The 19,950-nt window shown below is 35.8% G+C and overlaps 1 protein-coding gene across 2 annotated transcripts; it reads left to right on the top strand.

Moving 5' to 3' along the window:
• The first annotated feature begins 1,229 nt into the window (after positions 1–1,229).
• LOC112965354 (TBC1 domain family member 7) lies at positions 1,230–19,059 on the top strand. Of its 2 annotated transcripts, XM_026064263.1 has the most exons (9): positions 1,230–1,428; positions 1,881–2,001; positions 2,562–2,642; positions 6,512–6,699; positions 8,875–9,012; positions 10,697–10,842; positions 17,580–17,709; positions 17,951–18,078; positions 18,423–18,514. In XM_026064263.1, exons 2-8 carry the CDS (start codon positions 1,890–1,892, stop codon positions 18,032–18,034), a joined length of 879 nt encoding a protein of 292 aa, XP_025920048.1. In that variant the 5' UTR covers positions 1,230–1,428; positions 1,881–1,889; the 3' UTR covers positions 18,035–18,078; positions 18,423–18,514. The 2 variants fall into 2 exon arrangements, with proteins under 2 accessions (XP_025920048.1, XP_025920047.1); XM_026064262.1 differs by lacking the exon at positions 17,951–18,078 and having other exon boundaries at positions 18,423–19,059.
• Positions 19,060–19,950: the final 891 nt, after the last annotated feature.

The raw sequence follows: 19,950 nt of genomic DNA, 5'->3' as shown, positions 1-19,950 counted from the left end.
AAGAGAAAGAGAAAACAGGGAGGAAGGGTCCTGGTGTTTGTCTCTTTGTTAAATATTCTTATTTCCTTATTGTTTTTAAAATCACCTGGCATGCAGTGTAGTAAAATGATGAAAAGAGCTGATAAGGCCGAAAATACTTTGAAAGTAGAATGAGTTAAATCCACTGTTTTAACCAGGGTACTTTTAATGGGCTGGCCAGGGATTTACTTACCTCCCTTGCTTTTTCTGGTTCGTTGACAAGATGTGCAAAGATTGGAACATTGCTTGTTTGCCCGACAAGAAAATACATTTCTGAATTTGGAGAGAAGGAGGAAACAGTTTTCTTGCCTTTTTACTATTCAGTAAATCAAGTGTAATGCTGATCTAGTGATAGTTTAAAATGATTAAAATTGGATTCCTTTGTCATATTTTATGCTGTTATTTTTCAAATTTGTTTGTCTCTGTTTTGTGACTCTGCTGTCAGCTTTCTTTCCTCAAGCAGCAGAGGCTAAATGTTGTCTAAATAGTGCCTATTAAATTCACATTTAAAAATTTTTAAATATTTCAGAGTAGTTGAATATCTAGCACCTGAATTCTGCTTACGAGCATTGCAGCAGTATAACTTAATAAACAGCCTGATAGCTGGACCCTTAATTGCATGATACATGCATTTATCACAGTCATTTTCATAAATATAAAGCATAAGCGAAATGTCTTACAAGTAATGTTAATTTTTTTTTTCTTGGTTTTAAACTAGTATTTGAGCAAACTCAGAAGGTGTTAGTTCTTTGTTGCTGTATRTTTTTCTGGCAGGTCTTGTCCCTAATCCTACCAAGCTCTAAAAATGGACTTAATTTGAAACACAAATAGGCCTAGTGGAAGCGCAAAGTTGAGTATATGTATCCTTTGAAAAGTTGTGGCCTTTATTTATATCTGCAAATGCTTTGTTCCTGTTTGTGCTTCGGTTCAGCAAGGAACAGAATAATTTCGCTAGAAAAGCTTTTTGGTCCATAATTGCTCATCACCCAAAGTGCACAAAAAATTATTTTTCTCCACATTTTGCTTCTATCACTTTTATCGTTAAGATTGGTTTTAGCACTTTGAGTTATGAAATAGAACTTTCTCCTATTTGCAAGCCTGAAGAGAATGAGAGAGAATTGATATTTAGAAGGTTGAACTGAATTGAAATGGAAATTGCCTGTTATAAAAAGCAAAGTTCTTACTGCAATTTACTGTTGTTTCCAATATAGGGATGAGATGTTTTTATCTTTTGGTACTAGAATGACTAGCTCAAGACTGTGGCTGACACGACATGTGATAACGGCATGAAAGTTTAATTCAAGTCTGCAATTTAAGAACAAAACTGCGTACCTAGTCTTATTCCTTCCTAACAYCTCTCTGCTACTAGGGCCAATATTGGCCTCCCCTTGCCTCTGGTTAACTTGCCCGGTGAGTGTGAAATCCAGTGACTTTACGTATCTGGTTAACAGTTGTACTTGACTAGGGTTGCTGTAGCCAGAATTTTCTCAGATTCTTAACTGCAGTTTTTCTTACTGGTTTTGAAATATGTGACCTCACATAAAACACCAAGTGTCTCTCCAGCATTTTTGAAATTTTTTTTAAAGGAGTGTAATGCACTACAGAAAGAAAAAGTTCATGTATTTTGTTTGGAAATCTGTTATCTTTAAGACCTTGTTTAGTTCCAATTCTTTATTTTTATGGCTGTATATGTTAGCATATGCTGCAAAAAAAAACTTCGAAGATTTTCAAAATCTATAAATTTTATTAGTACCATAGAGACATAGGGAGTCAACTCTTACTAGTGTGCAAAAGTACTTGACTTCAATATAATATGAATGTATTCTTGTAACTCTTATGGGAAATTACTGTTTCCTCAAAAGGAATCGATCATGGCTGATGACTCTCAGAGAAACTTCCGGTCAGTGTATTATGAAAAAGTGGGATTTCGTGGAGTTGAAGAAAAGAAGTCGCTGGAAATTCTCTTAAAAGATGATCGTTTGGGCAAGTTGATTTTACTATTTCCTGTATTATTTTGAAAGTTTTTTTCCCTGCTTTTTTTGAAATAATAAATGGTTTGTAGCTGCTGTGCTTAGTACTCATTAAAGTTTGGCATTTTTTACCACTAGTTGCTTTGTTAATGCTGCTTTTCACACCCGCAGGATATTTTTGTTTCGTCAGTCCTTTGAGTTTCAAAAACTTGAGAACCTGATTTTTAAAAAGTATTTTAGATCTGTCTGCTTGTTTGTTTCTTTTTTTCTTCTCTCATTCTTTAAGCCAGGAAGACATAAAGGATGAGAGATAGCATATAGGATAGCTATAGTTTTATTGTAAATCAAGCCAGTATATATAGTTTTCAAAAGAAATATTGTTGCAGTTTATATGGCACATTTTATTCTGAACTGAAATGATAAAGGCATTTATTGATAATATATGACTTAAAGTGGAAATGTCTCTCTGCAGGTAAGGATTTTTCATACTTGTGAATCGGAGTCTCACAACTATTGATAACAATATTTCAAATTTACTTTAAGGTTTTATTTTATTTTTTTATTTCTCTACAGATATTGAGAAGCTTTGCACATTTAGTCAAAGGTTTCCTCTCCCATCTGTGTATCGTATATTGGTGTGGAAGGTGCTTTTAGGTATGAAACATATCTGTGATTCTCTGTGTAGATATTAGTATGTAAGAAGTTCTTTTTTTTTGAATGTTAATGATATGTATTATTTGTAATCATTTGCCTAGTGATACATATTTAGCCTACTTTTGCATCCACCTAATTTGCACAACAGTGATTATAAAACTTAATATAATGTGCATACTTTTTTTTGCAGAAGCACACACACAAGAGTTTATCTCTGTTTAACTTTGTAACGCTATCCAAGTTCATTTATAAAATGGATTTGAAAGGTGGATGTATACAGGAGTAACTGACAGCTGRTAAAACTTTCAGTTTTGTTCCTAAAATAAAAGACGACTAAGTTGAAGTGAAGCTGTGATTAAACCTAAGAAACTGGGCGTTAGTATGGAAATAAATATTTGTTCTCAGGAGAAGCTTGTGTTCTGAAAGACTTTGGTTTGAGGATTTGCTTTGATTTTGCTTATAGCTTTAAATGGTATTTGCCTTTAAAGAAGTTATGAGACCAGAGATATGTACAGTATCCCCAGAAACCATAAATGGGCTAAATTCTCTTCTGCTTGAAGTGGGTTACTCAGATGGCTAATTCAAAAAGTACTAATGGCCTTTTGCAAGTAACTAGTCGAATAGGTTGGATATACTAAAATGTGAGGAAATGCCACTTGGAGATGGGAGGGGTTGTGGAGAGTTCGGGAATTCTAACTCTGGTTCTGCACAATTTTTCCTTAGAGTTGCTGACTGTAAAGAAACTGCCAGGCTGAGTGAGAGGTATATTTTATGACTAAATCTCTGGAACAGAAATTTGATTGACGAAACTGCTGGTGCGTGAGCATCATGCAACATTTGAAAAGCTTGAGCGTAGTGCCCGTGCTGAGTCTTGTATTACCAGGGCCGTGCTGATCGTCTGAGGTGCTGTTTGATCAGGGAGAAACCAGCAGCCTCAGCCTGCAGGTTGTCTTGGAAGCTGTGTCTGCTCCCATCTCTGAACTGTCTTACTTCTCCCTAGACCTTTGGCTCTCCAGAAAATGTGATACAGGTCTCATGGATATCTCCTATATGAAGATTTTGGCGTATGATTCATAGAGTCAGGAAGAGTGGCCACTACTGCCACAGAGTGTTGAGTAGTTTAAAAACTAGCCTTGAGTAGTTTACAAAACAATTTTTCTCCAATTTGGGATATTTATWTATCTTAGGCTCTGCTATGGTTTTGGACAATGTCCAGGTAAATGTCTGTCCTATGTCTTGTTTCCCTTACCTTGGTCTCCATGTGCCACTGCGGTTTCTGGAGTTCTAAATATGTCTTAGAAAGTTTTAGTTGAGTTTGAAACAATCTTTTTAAAGGATTTTCTTTTCTTTTTTTTTCCTTCCTTTTCCCTCCAGGTTTCTAAACTGTCATTTAAACTGTCATTTTAACTGTCATTTGGTTTTATATTCCTGCATATTTGGATTTGTAAGCCTTTTTTGGGAAAAGTGGTAAATGAACAGTGCATGGAAGGTGCAAGATCTAAATTATAGAACTTGAACTTCTTGATATTGATCATTGAACTAGCAGAGTGATCCTACCTGATAAAAGCCCGAGTAACAAGAGGACTAATTTTAGGATGAAAAAAAATCTTGTACCCTGGGCCTTATTGCAGTAGTCAGCATCTTTTAAAATATTAGTAGGAGGAAATATAGTGTAGGTGATTTGGACGAGTAACTTACATTCTTGGTCAAAGGATCTCATAGTAATAGTAAAAGAGTCTCTTGGCAAACTTATACAGCCAACAGTGTGTGTTTGACTGTTCTAAATATGATGATTTGTGAATCATATGAGCCTAACACAAAACAGTGTTATTCAGGTTGGGTCCTTCTGAGTTACTTGTATGGAAAGTTATTATTGGATGTCTGAGTACACAGAAAGCAGGAGAGAGGTTTTCAAACTTTTTTTTTTTTTTTTTTTTTTTAGGATTTCACATTTTAAAAGCTTGCAGATGGTTTTATTTGAAGTATGCAAAACAGCATGGTGTAATGCATTAATCTGTCATTCTGTGCACTCTTTGGGTGAACATAGGTATAAGGTAGAAGGAATTTATTTATACTGCATTTTAGTGTTAACGCTCATTAGAAAAGCTGGCAGTCAGAATAGCAGTGCAGAGTATCTTTCCCTAAATAATTAGAACAACAGCCCTGCACATTTCTCCTCTAAATAATTTTTAACAAAAAATAAAGTTTAACAAAAGGGATTCTATCCTATCAGCAGTATTATCCCAGAACCATAACAGGTCTTGATGCTGTCCCAGGTTATGTGGTATGTCAGTGATGTCCCTGTTAACTTTCTGTTCAAGTATGACTCATCATGGTGTGCAGGCTGCCCTAAAATGATTTCTAGGCATTTCTCTGTTGTTTAAGCTTCTTTTTTGTCTGCCTAAGGTGGTAGTCTTTATTTAAGCAATTTAGTTGGCAATATGTACGTACATAGTTATGGTGTTGACTCTTTTTGCATCATATCAAAATGGCTTGATCTGCTCCAGCTTTTGCAGTGCGGCCAGGTTTTCAGTGGGCAAATAAAAGATAAGTTTCTGCCTGTTGTGCTTGTTACTAAAACTGAGCAATTTCATGGTTTAACACTTGGCAGCAATAATTTTTTCTTTTAATGAAAAATGAAAGCAGCAGGTAGCCTTTTACAAGGCTGATTTCTGAAGAACGCTTTGTTCTCATCTGTTTCTATGACAGAAATAGTATAGAATAGTATAGAAATAGTACGGAATGCTAGTAATATGGCAGTGGCTTTTTTTTTTTTTTTTTTTTTTTTGCTTTGGTGTCTGTAAGCTCTTCCTTTTGTTGAAGCCAGTGACAGTTTTGTTGTGAATATCAGTGCACACTGAGATTGAGTCTTGAGTGAGGGGAAGTATTGAGTGAAATGTTCAGCATCTTTTCTGGATATCATAAGCAGTTACATTTTCTCTACATCTTTACTTGGATTTAATTTTATTCTTTTTTTTTCTCATAGAAAAGTAGAAAAATGACAGGCATTTGGCATATTTGTGTTGTGCTGAGAAAGTCAAAAACCTTAATTTGCAAAGTATTTGGGCAATATTCTTAAGTTTTAATCTATAATTGATTTAACCGATGTGACTGATTTTCTTCTGAATGTTTTTTTCAGAGGATTAATCTCCGTGATACTATGCAAGGAATGTTCCAGCAGAGATGTAATAATAAATTAAATAGTAAGACTGAGATGTCCAATACCTTTGCATTAGTAAATTGCATGCATATGTTTCCTGGACATCTCATTGGAAATGTAGAATCTGAGAACAGAAACAGCTAAGGTACCTGAAAACTATTATGCATCCACTTTATTTTCAAAATAAAAGGAAGCTAGGCATAAATACACAAGTAGTACTGTGTTTAAAAACTACAGGTAAGTAAAAACCTGTAGTGACAGGTAAGATTCACAATTTAAGAATAAAGTAAATTTGTTGAAGAGGGAAAATAAACTAATTAAATTATTTTCCTTCTATCCCAACAATGACATTTCTTATCAGTGCGTTAACATAATAGATGAAAGAATTAGTGTTCAGTTGCTGAAAACCTCGTAGAAGAGCTTGAGAAACAAAAGTCCAAGGGTAGATTTTTCCTATGCTCAGTTAACATGTTATGTTTGTTTTTATGAATCTAACACTAAAGTGCTTTCTTGGTCCACTGAGTTCTAATGTTGTAGGATTTTTCCTCTTTATTCTTTGACAAAGCTTATACAAGGAATGCAGTGCCACCTGCATTTTTGTAGACTGGAATTGTACTAGGAATTGTATTTAGGCAAACTTCTCAGAAAGGAAGTTGGGTTGCTCTGTTTTTCCTCTTTACTATTTTTCTTTTTCTTTTTGTTTTTTTAGGGATTATTCCTCCTCACCATGAATCTCATACTTTGGTGATGAATTACCGGAGGGAGCAGTACTGGGATATACACCATGCTCTCCGTATAATTCGTTTTATCAATGATTCTACCCCACAGGTAGATGTTTTTCTCCGGATACATCAATTGGAATCAGGAAAGTTGCCTCGAAACTTGGCTTTTCCTTTGGTCAGTTGCCACTTTATTTGTCTTTTAAATAATTTTAAAATAATTTTAATTTTAGGTAGCTTCATACTTAAACCGTTTGAGAAGCTGAGCTGTAAGTTGCCCAACAGGTATACATAGATAAAGTGAGGTGAATGGAAAACGGAGAAGTACTAATATAAAATACGTGATTATAGTCAAAATGTTTTTGTCTTTTTGTTCCCGTGATACTTAGATAAGATTTTATGCCTTAAAATATCTTTTGTGTATTTTTCCTGCTAGGCTTCAAGCCTTTTGTACTCTAGCTTTCACCTTAATTTCTTTATGGCACTGAAATGAAAATGACATAATCTTACTGAAGCTCATAGATTCTTAAATGTCCTGGAGCAAGGATAATTCAGAGCTACTAGAAGCAGCAATTTAATGCAAATTACCTCATATTTTTGAATTATTTGTTTTTAAATCTAGACTTTAATGAACTGACCTTTTTCTGTTAGTCTGACAGATCTAGGCTTCTGTCAAGTACAGCATGTACTTTGTAGTTTACAGTACACTCACATATAGGTAAACAAGTCTATAGTGTGATGATAAGAACAATGTGCAGACCTCATGTGTAAGCATCTATGAAAGAGGAGGTGATGAAAGGAGCCGTGGGACTTCTTGACGTGGGTTTTACTCACCCCTTATTTATTGTTAATTCATCTATGTTAAATCGAACCCTGTTTGCCTTATTGTTCATCTATAATAACTAAATTTGATATAAGAACTTGCATAATATTTTTATTTTGACTAGTGATGGACCATTGCATCCTCTTTTGTGCAATTGACTGTACTAGCTCACAGGCTTGCTTGCTTTTCTAATGAGCTATTTTACTGTTGTAAAGAGTATATCCTGGATAGATAAAGCTATCATGGAAAATCCAGGCATGTTTTTTACTAGAAGACTTCATACACTGTCATTGTCACTGTGAGTTATGCTTGTTTGGCTGCAGAAAGTGCTTGTTTTCCTGTTATGCCAGCCAGTTTTCAGTGCAGTCACTGTCCCCTTAAACTTGGAGACTGCTTGATAGTTATGTAGATGTGTTTCTGTGGAGGCAGAGGGAGGATAAAAATCATGCTGGATTGTTCTAAATGTTTTAAAATGAAATGAAATTTGGTCATTTTAGCAGACTTGCATGACTTGCATGTTTTCTGTGTATGAAAGCAGAGAGCTTAATTAGGGGTATGTGTGCATTGCAGCAGTCTGTGTAACAGCTGAGGCATATCCCAGTGGTATTTAGACTCTCCAGATGTTTTGCTTGAATTGTAATCTGTTCAAAAGCCTGTGATGCTGTAGCTAGCTCCTACTGATGGTTATGTTAGATCAAACTGTAAGTACACATCTAGCTTGTTATCTTGCCTCCTAAAGTAGCCAGTACTGCCCACTTAAGGAAGACTGTAATAAACAGGGCAAATACAGAGCCTTCTCCTTATGTGTCTCCTCAGTTTAAAGACTTCCTGAGCTAGCTGTTGCCTTAAACCTAGTTGGTTTAGAGTTAGCTTGCATGCATCTACACTGTGTGCAGTCATACCAGTAACTGTTGTTTAGGCATGCTGATGCTTGTGGTAGGAAAGTATACCACCTGGTGAAAAGAAGATAGTGTGACTGTCACAAACCTGTAGTATTTTATTGCGAGAATAAGAGAGTATCACTTGGGATCATTATTCATTTGTCTCCAGGAAGATGTTTATCTCAAACCAAATCATTTTCTGTATGTTGAAGCTGGGGATACAGCTCATGGCTACATTTTTTTCCCCGAATAACTGAGGTCCATTGCAAAGGTTTTTGAGGGGCCTAGTTGGCCCTCAGCAAGGAAAAGGATGAAAATATCTGCTGGTATGTAGAATAATAAGTAGTGTGGTGCACAGAAGTAGAAATATTGCTACTTTGTTAGGAGGTAATGTTATCTCTTGTGAGAATACTTGAGAGCTTTGAATCAGAGTTTCTTCAAACTCCAGTTGGATATTTTGATTTAAAAAATAAGACATGTCTTTCTCATTTTGCTTTAACGGGTATCTGTATGAATGTTAGAATGGCTAGTATCTCTCTTTGTGTACATTGATTTAAGTTATTGTTATATTTCTTTTCCATTCTGTTTGTGAAAACAAAATGGAATCAAACAGTCCAATACTTCTGTATTCACTTTTTTGCTTTCCCAGGAACCAGAAGATGAAGTGTTTCTTGCTATTGCTAAAGCAATGGAGGAAATGGTGGAGGATCCTATAGAATGCTACTGGCTTGTTAGTTGCTTTGTGAATCAGCTAAACAGCAAGCACAAAGATTCATTACAACAACTGGTAAGAAATTTTTGTTTGTTTGTTTTTGAGAAGAGAGATAAAGACGGGAAGGAAGAAGTCATGGAAACCATGCTTGTGGAGCATTTTGGAAGTTACAGTGCATAGAGGCTAGTGGAGTGTCAGAGGTGGTACCTCCTGGATTCTGCTTTGCCGACAGTTCTGAGAAAATGGGAGTAGTGCTCTTGCATTGTAATTTGTACTGTGCTGTAAGATACTTTGTCTAGTATAACATTAGAAATTGTTTTTATTTGCTACACTGTAGATTTCAATTAGATCTTACTTTTTTAGATTTAACTGTTTTGTTTAATTTATTTAAACAATTAAAAATGTCACAAGGTTAAGAACATTTTGACTTATTTACACTGCTTTTTAGGATGCATCTCTGGCTTCCATATGCTCATTGGATTGTAATGAGACAAAGCACAATTGTGTCACTTTATAAATGGGGTAGGGTACTTTGCATCTTCAGAAAAATAGTATTTTGAAAATCAAGTTACAGAGTTCTTTCAGCACTGATCATTTAAATGTTCTTATAGACTGTTAATTTTGAATTTCTGTCTTACTGTTTTGTTTTTTTTTTTTTTTAAGAAAATGCATACTTATAAAATCTACTTCATTGTATAAAAGCTTTTGTAATTCTTCAAATACTCTTAAAGGCAAGAAATCTTTTAGTTAGCAGCATCCACTGAGATGAACATACTTGAGGATCTGTGTACTAGCAATCATTGGATGAAAATTCTTTTCAGAGTATTAAGGATATGTCCTTTGTTTGTTATTCCTTTGGAACTAAGAAATATTTTTTTAAACCTGCCTCCTATTGCTGGAGTTGTTACATTCAATTATACCAATTTCTGTAATTCCTTTTAAAGGACAGAGGAGTATTTTTAAAGAAAGAATGTACTGTCATTACAAAGGGAGTGCCAAGTGTCTCCCAAGTGTCTCCCTCTCTAGTTTTATGTTATTGTACCAAATCTCTGGATGTTAGAATATGGACAAAGGAAATGTTTTCCTTTGACAGCTAAAGTAATTAGCTAATTCTCTAATTATGACAAAAAGGATAAAGAAATTCTTAAATTTATGAAAATGTGTGTTGTGTTACATTAGACTTTAAACACACAATAAGAATTGTTCACTTTTGTTTTGAAGCCTTATCTTATGCTGCTCTGTTGGCCTTTCTAAATACTGTGGGTTTTTAAAGAAGAAATCAATGTCCAGCCTTTAATGTATTGCACAGGGATTACTCTGAGAATTGATTTCCTTGGTTTTGCTGCATTGTGTGTAGGTTTTTTTGATGAGTGCTAAGAGGATTAGATTTGTGGTGAATGAAACTCAATTTTACTTGTGATGGTAGCGGTAATTAGTGCAGGTTTAATCTCTGCATTGCCTTAAGCTCTCAAACACCTTGTTGCCAGGGAATTCTGCATATATTAGAAGTCCTGCTAGTGGTCAGCAATTTAGGGAACATAGGAAGTGTTTGTTTAATAAAGTATCTAATTAACTAGTTGCAAAAATCAGCAACACTTGTATCTTGGGTCATGTTTTTTGTTAAAATAATGCAAGATCAGTGTTTTAGCATGTGTTTGTATGTAAATTTAATTTTTTAAATACACTGTTTTACAGTGTGCATTAACTGTGGAGTGTACTCTGATATGAGTCATCTAAAATTTTCCAATTCCTTTCTCAGCCAAAAATTCTGGAGCAGTATTTGAATGTTGAAGATAACAGACTCCTGATGCATCTGAAAGCATGTTCTGCAATGAGCAAACTTCCTTACAATCTTTGGTTTAAAAAGTGTTTTGCAGGCTGTTTACCTGAGTCCAGTTTACAGAGGCAAGTTCTTTTTTTTTCATTTTGGTTTGTATTTGCTTAGTAGCAAATAGTAGTACATTAGTAGTACCAGCTTCTTGTTACCACCAGCAGATGAGCTTCCCTTACTTCATCTGTAAGATTATTGAATTGACTCAAAAGTAATGCTGATTTGGAAATGATAAAATTTGATTCAATTCCACTTGTTACTGATGCAAGATAATCTGTGTGTGATCATTTCTGGTATTGAAATTAAAAAAGGATGGAGTTAAATATAGCAGATGATTCTGTTAAACATTCTGTCCTCTTAGGATTTAAAACTCCAAATTCCCATTTAGGGATAGAGAGCTGAATGTAGTCAGTTTTCAAGCTTTTTAACTGAAATCCTTGCTTAGGGAGTCATTATATGTTGTTATCAGATTTAAAAAGATTTTGGGAATGTTTATTTTAAAAAGTATTAGCAGGCTCAGTATTACAATGTTTATGAAATAGTGCATTATAGCAGGATTCTACAGTTGAAAATAGGCTGTCTGGCTTTTCAAAAAGGAAAATTCTCAGTGCAGGGCCTTTGAAATGATGCTTGTATGATTTCTCTAATTCCACCATCTGAGAACTCCTGGATAATGGAAAATTCAAGCTAGATGAAGAGTATCCTTTCTGCATTGACAAGGGAGTCGCTAATAGCAGAGAAAAGGATGGTTTTGTTTTCAGCCACCCGTTAAAAATTTGAGAAGGAACAAGAAGATTCAGGGGAAGTTTCAGCTGCCTTTTAAAACGTTTTCTTTGCCCTTATGAAAATACAGTGTTTTTATAGAACAAGCTATAAGATTATCAGTCATGCTCTCCAGTCTTGTGGTACAGTGGTCTTTTAGGTTATACATGTTCTAATGCTGGCAAGGAATAGAAACAATAAATTTTTTTGAACCAGAACTGAAGGAGTTGATAGGAGAGCTTTTGATATTACCCTGTGGCACTTAATTGTTATATAGCAAGTTATTCTTGTCAAGCACCTATAAGGCTACAAAATAATCAAGTGTAGGTGTGTAGTGATTGTATATGATGGGCAGTTTTTATCCTTAGTTTTGTGGGTACAGTAACCATGTATAAAATGTTTGTTACATCCTTAAAAGCAATTGAATGACTTACAGTTTGCCTGCACCTCTGTTTCATATTTATATTTAAAGGTTAATTTTAGTACGTAATGATTGATTTTGCTTCATTGTGCTTTCTCTGTATGAAAGTTAATGCAGCTTGTCAGCAGAAGTGAGTGCGTTATATGGGACTTACAAGTTTATTCAAACCTCATTTTCTGTAGGCTTCTATGGTCTGAAATACTCTTTGCAAACTGCTGCACAATGAACCTGTTTGCATGCCTTCTAGGAGATGCACTTTTTTTTTTTTTTTTTTTTTTTTTTAGAGCTTGTGCGACTTAATTTTGATAGTGTGATAGTAGGGCTTATGACTGAGAACTACAGTGGGATGAGAAATTTCCAACAGAGCAGTTTTTCTGTTGGAAGATTCATTTTTGTTGAAATTTCTGTTGAAAATTCAACATTTCTAGGAGCTGTATCAATTTGATAACGTAAAAGGAAAAAAATCTGGATGTGGAATTTTGATTTTCGTATTTCATCTTGTCAGAATCTTTGTTTCTACTTGTATCATTTTGAATCAGTTTATTGAATCAATATAAAATATTTTGTCTAGTCTACTGCTTAACATTCTTGTATACTCTGTTTTACTGTATCGAAATAGAGTGTTTTGGTATATTTTTAATATTAAAAAAATTTTTTTGCATAAAAATGTCAAAATTACTGACTTTTTGTGCCACTGGAAAAAAATTTCAATGTGATGGAACATCAGATGGCACAGCAATCCCACTTCCCAACAGTTCTTACGGGGATATGATAGAAGTACACTCTTCCTTGTCCGTTTAGGTTTCTGAATTATTCAGTTGTAATCATAATGGCTCATTTGCTAAGGAAGTAACATACGTTATGGGCAGCATGTAACAGATGAACTTAATTAATGCTTGGAGATTGTTTGGATTAGTATCTGGAAGCCCGAATGCTTATCTGAAATGTAGCCAAATGGCAGTATTGGAACTGCTGAGAATTAAAAACAGGTCTCCAATTCTCCTGTGAGTTTTACTTTTTTGTTGGTCAAGTGAGAGGTGATTTGAGCTCAGTCTCTTATGATTAAATTTAACTTATGATTTAATACTGCCTTTCTTAGACAGGTTGTTGCCTTGTCTAAATTGTAGTTTTCTCTGCCAGGCAGCTAAATTTAAATCACATCTTTTTTTTTTTTTTTTTTTTCCCTCTAACACGTGCAAGATTTGTGCCAGCTGTGCGAAAGTTTTATCCAATAATGGTGAGATGAAGTATGCATAATATCAATTTTATTCCTGACGTGCATCGTCGTTCAGTACAAATACCATTTTATATCGCACTTCTCCTAGTTGTAATTTAGGTAAAATTTGTGCATCAGTTTAATCTAAATTCATTTGGAAAACTTAGGTAGACCAGTTTTATTCAGAAACATTTCTTTTGACCTTACACAGTGTCTCTGTTTTGTTGGCTCTAATACACTTGGTGTATCATGCAACAAGGTTCTTCAGCAAACTTCTTAAAGCTGTCACATTGGTAAAGTGAGGAGTGTACCAACCGCTCCATTGGCTTGGGAAAAAAATTYCTCAAGGCTCTGTATCCAACCTGGAATATAGACACAGTGCTTCCTGGCATATGGACCTGCCTGTAGCACAGGCTCGCGAGAGACACTCATCTCTGAAAAAGGGAGAGAATTGTATTGCACCTCTTGTTTGTACTCACCATTGCTCTCTCTGCTCGTRTTCTGCCACGGCATCTGTTCAGTAAGCCCCGTGCATGGAGAGCTTTCCAACGGCGCTGCATGGACCCTCGGCCAGAGAGCCCTGCTGTTCGACCACAGTTTCCCGTTTCTGGCTTCAGCTGTGCAGTCAAAATTGCACTTTTGTTGCCAGTGTATTCCAGCCCTGTCACCCCAGATGATCCAGCTACAACAGTAGTAGTGCAGCTTTGTAGTTAAAACTGWGTATAAGCTATGGATTTTTTTATGGCCCAATGTTGCCAGTCATGTATCATGTCCCTGACTAACATTATTTGTAGTTTGCAGTGGAGACTTGGCAGTAGCAGGACTGCAGTCGCTGATGGGGTGGAGCTAGGTTTTTAGCCTCTGGTAATTTGTTTGTGACAAAGTACTCAATAGTTCTCCTGAAATCTTATGACTACATCTCAAAGCTGGCACTGCCTTATGTATTAATGTATGGCTTGTGTAGTTTTATAACTGTGACCTCCACGTCCTGTATGAATTACATCCAGTTGTAAAAATGAGACAGTTGTTAGTAGAATTAACAGAAATATGAAAGATACTTTAAATGTACTGTGGAGTGCGAGGGCATGACTGTGCCTGTGGGCTGCTACTACAAAGAAACTTACACATGGGATCCTTACCCTTGAGTCGGCTGTTTGCCTATGTCTAAGTAATGCAGCTGCTTCCCAACTCTGGGGACCAGAGAGGCACAAGGTCCTAACTCTACATCAGGATGACACTTGTGTGAGTTGCATCATGTCCTCCCATGCCCAGTTACCACTGGGAGGACGCTCGGATGTGTGGCAGAAGAGCAAGCATCCTTGGCCTGGATGATTGGAAGAGCAGAACCAGGGAATAAGGTGGAGTGTGCTTTACCTTGCAGCCTAGGTGCAGCCTTTGTGTGCCAAAGGTGTGAGAGTCATGATAATATTTCAGAAAAAGAGAGAGCAGTAACCTTGTGATGCTTTTTGCTATAGTACTGCACTGTTCTGACGAGGAACCTGAAAAGCTCCCTTGAGAATGCCTTGTCTTCACACACACGCCCACACACAGGCACAAAATACGTAAGGTGTGTTGTCTGCTGAAAAGCTCATTCTCTGAAAGATCAGTGAAAAGTAAATGGCTTCATTTGTGTGATCTTTGGCATGCTGGTTACCTCTTAGCTTCCTATTTCATTATATTTTTCTTTGTATCTGTTACTACTATTTCACTGTTCAAGGAATACCTACAAGAGTGTTCCTGTGGCTAATTGAATACTGTTATATTTCACAGAGAGTAATAGTCACAAAAAAGCTAATAATTAATTTAGTGTGTGCTTTCTTTTTCAGCAGTCCTTGGTAGGGCTGCTAACACAGTTGGTTGACATTTATGTAATAATTTCCCCATCTCTAAGATTATCAAAAGCTTCTAAAAGTTATCTCTGACAGTATGCTTGATCTTAAATGTTTGCCATTATTTAAAAAGTGAAAGTACAATAGAACAGAATCATCTAAATACATGTTTTGTTGAAACTGCTGTGGGCTTTTTCCATTCTATGTAAACTTTTTTTGATGCAGTTAATGCTGCCATTTCTTACTGGGTTTGCTGGTATAGACAAGGTGCTGACTGCTAATCTGTTTATCACTGTCACAGTCATGCCCCTATTGCTGCCACTAGTGGAGTTGTATTGGCAGTAACAATAGTTGGAAATGTTAAGGGGGAAAAAAATGAGTGCAGCAAACACAGCTGGTTAGTGGTAACATAGCATCCACTTTGCTATGTGCCCTCTTCTAAAACTTGTTAGAACCTGGGGATTTAAAAATTATTGCATCCGATTTGCCATCATTAAAATACTTGTTCAGGGATCAGATGAAATAATACAGGAAAACATTAAAATGTTTTCTGAGCATGAAATTTACTGTAATGTAGTGTAATTATGGAGACTTGGAAAGCAAAATAATGAAAGAAAGCTGAGTATCTCTTATTAGGATAAGTAAGTTTGTATTCAAATTAACAAATACGAACTTTAAAAATTCTTTCCTGTTTTTGAGGCCTCTTAGTCTGTGTTGTCGTGGGTAGTTACACTTCTGATGTTCATGAAGCACATGGGGAACTATTTTGGGGGTTTAACCAGATGAGCTTCAAAGGAAAATGTATTAGAAATGAATGGAAATAACTTGTACAATATGGAACAGAAACTGGTATTTCAGTTTTCTCATACCCTTGCTTAAAACATCTAGACCTGACTTCAGCATCAGTATTACATTTACAGTGGTCACTTGTGCTGGAGTGCTTGAATAACAAAGGAAGCAGTAATATTTTCATCTTGGTTTGTTTATTGTTCCTGTCCTTGTGGGAATTATGTTCATTTTTAATTACATTGAGACAGGGAATTAAAAATTAAATTGCAAATGGAAAGAAATTAGCTGCGCCTTTTTTTTTTTTTCCTGTCTGCCCGTGTTGTTTTCTGTTTGTTTATTTTTAAGAATAGTTCTGAGGATTTTGCATATCCTTTTCCTTATTTCTTCATTATATATTTAATTCTGGTCTAAATTTTTTGATGAATGGAGAGGTTATGAAAATACTATCAAAAGAGCTAAGTGAATGAAAGGTTAAGAAACTGACAAAGGAAAGAATAGATTTTTGTCAGTTTAAAAAATGACCATTGTGTAACTGCAGCAACCAGTTCACATTAGGAGATATAAAAGCCTTGTTTAAAGGTGTGATACCTACTCCAACTAAACTGTCAAAGTTCATGTTATGCCTGCCTTGTGTTTTTCTGCCATTCCAGGCTGAAGTGCAAGTTCTTCTAAGAGTGAAGGTCATATAAAAATTAAGCTTTCTTTTGAAGAAACATCCATAGATCCAAGTTTGTAGGTGGGCTGCAGAAGTTTTTCCATTAGTATTATTGTAGTCAGAGAATATGGAAGATAGCATGTGATCTTTGTCCCCCGTGTTTTTATTTGAAAGGAGAAATGCTTTTAAGAGGTGCTCAGAAAGAGCATGAGCAATATTTTTTACAAAGTCTTTCTGACACAGCTCTTAAAATTCAAGAACTAAAAATAATGCAAAATCACAAAGCTGCCATCTGACAGATGGTTTCACCCTGGTTTTGGATAATCTTTCAGCCCAAGTCTGTTCAGTTGGGCCTGAGATGGAGCTACTGGCTGAATGATGATTTCAAATTGTTGCAGGCTGTTTTAGCAGAATGTATTATATCCCTTTTAATATTCACTGAAGTTCTGTTGCTAATCTACTAACTGAGGCCTACTCCTCAGTTTTCATTAAAACCGTCAGGTCCAGGTATGGTTTCATGCAAGTCATTAGGAGTGCTTAGGTAATTCTGAGAGAGACTGTGCACAGTGGAAGGATTAATAGTTGTTCCTTGTGTCTAAGGTAAGCACCATGGATTATATCCTGCTGATATATCATATTTATGTCTCATAGAGTAATGATCAGAAGTATTTAGCCTCTTCAGATGTAGTTATTCAATAACTCATCCATTTGAATTTTCAGCTGCTTAACTGTTTGAAGAGTGTCTTTATTAGGTGTGCAAATAAACCTTGTTTCCCTTTTTGCACTAGGAAAATTCTCACTGTTACCATAATAGAATAGTTATCACAATTCAGGCTATTAAAACAAGATTTGCTTTATGTATTTGAACTTGTAAACCATTCCATTTCTAAACAAGGCTTTTGTGTTAGACATACCAATACTATAGGTATCAATACATTTCTGCTTACCATCAGTCCACTCTGTACAGACTTAGCAATTGATAATGTCTTTTATTTACACTAACCTGAATAGTTCAATACATGGCTGTTATTCAGAAAAATAACTGGGAAAAAGTGATTGTGCGAAGACTATTTTAGCAAATAAATAAGTAGATAAGCAGTTCAGTAATGTTTAGTGATTCTTTTTAATTTTTTTTCTAGAGTTTGGGACAAAGTTATTAGTGGGTCCTGCAAGATTCTTGTTTTTGTTGCTGTGGAGATATTATTAACTTTTAAAATGAAGATAATAGCACTGAATACTGCAGAAAAGATTACACAGTTTTTGGAAAACGTAAGTACTCTTTCATGCTTTGTATTGCCTTTTATGGTTTATAAAAGTAGGTTTTGCCTACTGGAAGGTTTTAGGATTTGGGGAATGTGTTACTGTGTCTACATTTACAAATCTGACTATTTCCTCAGGATACTAAAGGGTTTTTCTAGGAAAGTAAGTTCAGGTGAAGTTGGATTAATTTTTCTTCAAAGCTCCTTACAAGGTTGGTTTCTGTCACCTTTTTTGCTCCTTTCCTGTGCAGGAATCTTCGGGCTGTACACATGGTCTCTGTGTTGATGTAGGATGGGGCTGTGAACCTGACCTTGAACTTTCCTTCTATGGATAATAATGAGCATAGCAGCAGGGTTTTAGGAGACTAATGTAACCTAGGTAAGTTAGGTTAGATATATCTATGGTCATGGATGGCCCATATAAGTTCTGTCAGATGTCAGTTTAGGTATGTGAAGTGCGATCTGCCTGGTGGTTGTCTCATGATTTTTTTAAATAAAAGTTTTGTGTGGGCGAAGGACAATGCTACACCAGCCTAAAACCTGGAGGTAGTATGGAGTGTGTAGGACTGAGTTATGGTGGGATGGTAGGGCAGAGATGGGATTTAGATTGTTTTGTTTTGCATGAAGAGATAAAACTCAAACTGGAACTTTAAAATCTTTTATTTGAAACAAACAGTCCAGGTAAAATACTCTGACAAGACAGCTTGTCCTGATCTTTTATAGATTCCTCAAGATAACACCGATGCCATTGTCAGCAAAGCTGTTGATCTGTGGCGCATGCACTGTGGGACTCCAGCACACTCAGTCTGAAAAACCTCTTYGCTCCTGACAGCTTGGGAAAAGAAGACTTTGGAAAAGTCTCCTTTGACCTTTCAGCCCCCATCCTGGTGTCATGTTCTTCATTTCCTGTTCTCTGTAAAGATGCCATTAAAGCATTTCATGGCATAGTGATCCATGTGTAAATATTCTGCAGTAAATATAGATGAAGATAATCTAGTTGTAGTGTGATCCATATTGTAGTGTGTGTAGTGTAGTGTGATGTCCATATTGTTTCTTTGCAAGCCAGTTACAGTATTATGTTTGCAGAGTGCTTTAAGGCTTTTAGGGAAATAAGTATAACTCTTGAAGCATGGTAAATGGACCTATTAATAATATAAGAATAGTTTTATGTGCCAGCTTACACTTGATATAGCTAGTTACTAACTGGAGGTGTTTTTAAAGTGAATTTACTAAGCAGCTGTTGATCTGCTGGAACTCTGTAGTGAACAAAAAGCATTCTTTTGCTAGAAATGTAAATGTACTTTATTAATACTGTAAATTTTCAGGTAAATGTTTTTGAAGATGCATCATGAGCTTGAGACAGAGAAAAGATTTTACAATGACCAGGTGACATGCTTTTCTGAAGTACTTTAAAACTATTTTCTTCTTATCTGTCCACCAGCTCTCTATAGCTGCGCATTGTTCTTTGTACTCTGTGGAAGTTGAAGATGCTCTGGAAAGATGGATGGATTCAATTCATAGTTTGGTCAAATTAAATACAGTATTTGCAAATGGCAAAAAGAGTTCTCCCTTCTCTTAAGTATGTAGTCAATGCTAAAATTGTAGGCTTTATCAAAGGATGAGTCTTTGGGATGACTGGATGTTTGGACAATGGATGCACTGAAGAATTACTATTTGAAAAAAAAATAGTTACTTCTGTTTCTGAAGTAGGCACCTCAGCCACCTGCAAAACTTGCAACCTTCTGTTATAATGGGAGAATTATTGTGGCCAAGGAGTCCACATCTCACTAGGGTTCTTGATCTGTAATGTTTGTAAGGACTATGTCCTCTTTTAAAATTACGCTTCTTTCTGAAAATGTCTGTCTTTCTGGCTTTACTGTGGTCATGCTAACTAAAAACAGGTTCGTGAGGCCTCTTCATTACTTGCTTTCTGTCAAGCTGGCATTGTGAGCTTTCACTTGCTCTCAGCCTTGCAGCCACGTTCTCAAAGTGTTAATCCAGCAGCAGGGGAGGGGAAAGGTTGGCAGAGTGAGATTTATGGTACCACATAGACTGCCAGAAAAGCCCTGTGACAAAGAGGAGTAGCTGAACTACTATGAATTTGAATTTGTCTGAAATATCAGCTTGATGATGAACTTGCATATTCACATGAATTCTATTTTAAAAAAGTTGTTCTTTGGGTTGTGGAGTAGCTGATGTTGACACATATCTATTCTGTTACCCTTGCTATGTAGAGCCCTGAAGTCTGGCA

The sequence above is a fragment of the Apteryx rowi genome, unplaced genomic scaffold (assembly GCF_003343035.1).
Source record: "Apteryx rowi isolate R43461 unplaced genomic scaffold, aptRow1 scaffold_212, whole genome shotgun sequence".
In the NCBI taxonomy this organism is placed as follows: domain Eukaryota; kingdom Metazoa; phylum Chordata; class Aves; order Apterygiformes; family Apterygidae; genus Apteryx; species Apteryx rowi.
This window is presented reverse-complemented; position numbering and strand designations above follow the sequence as displayed.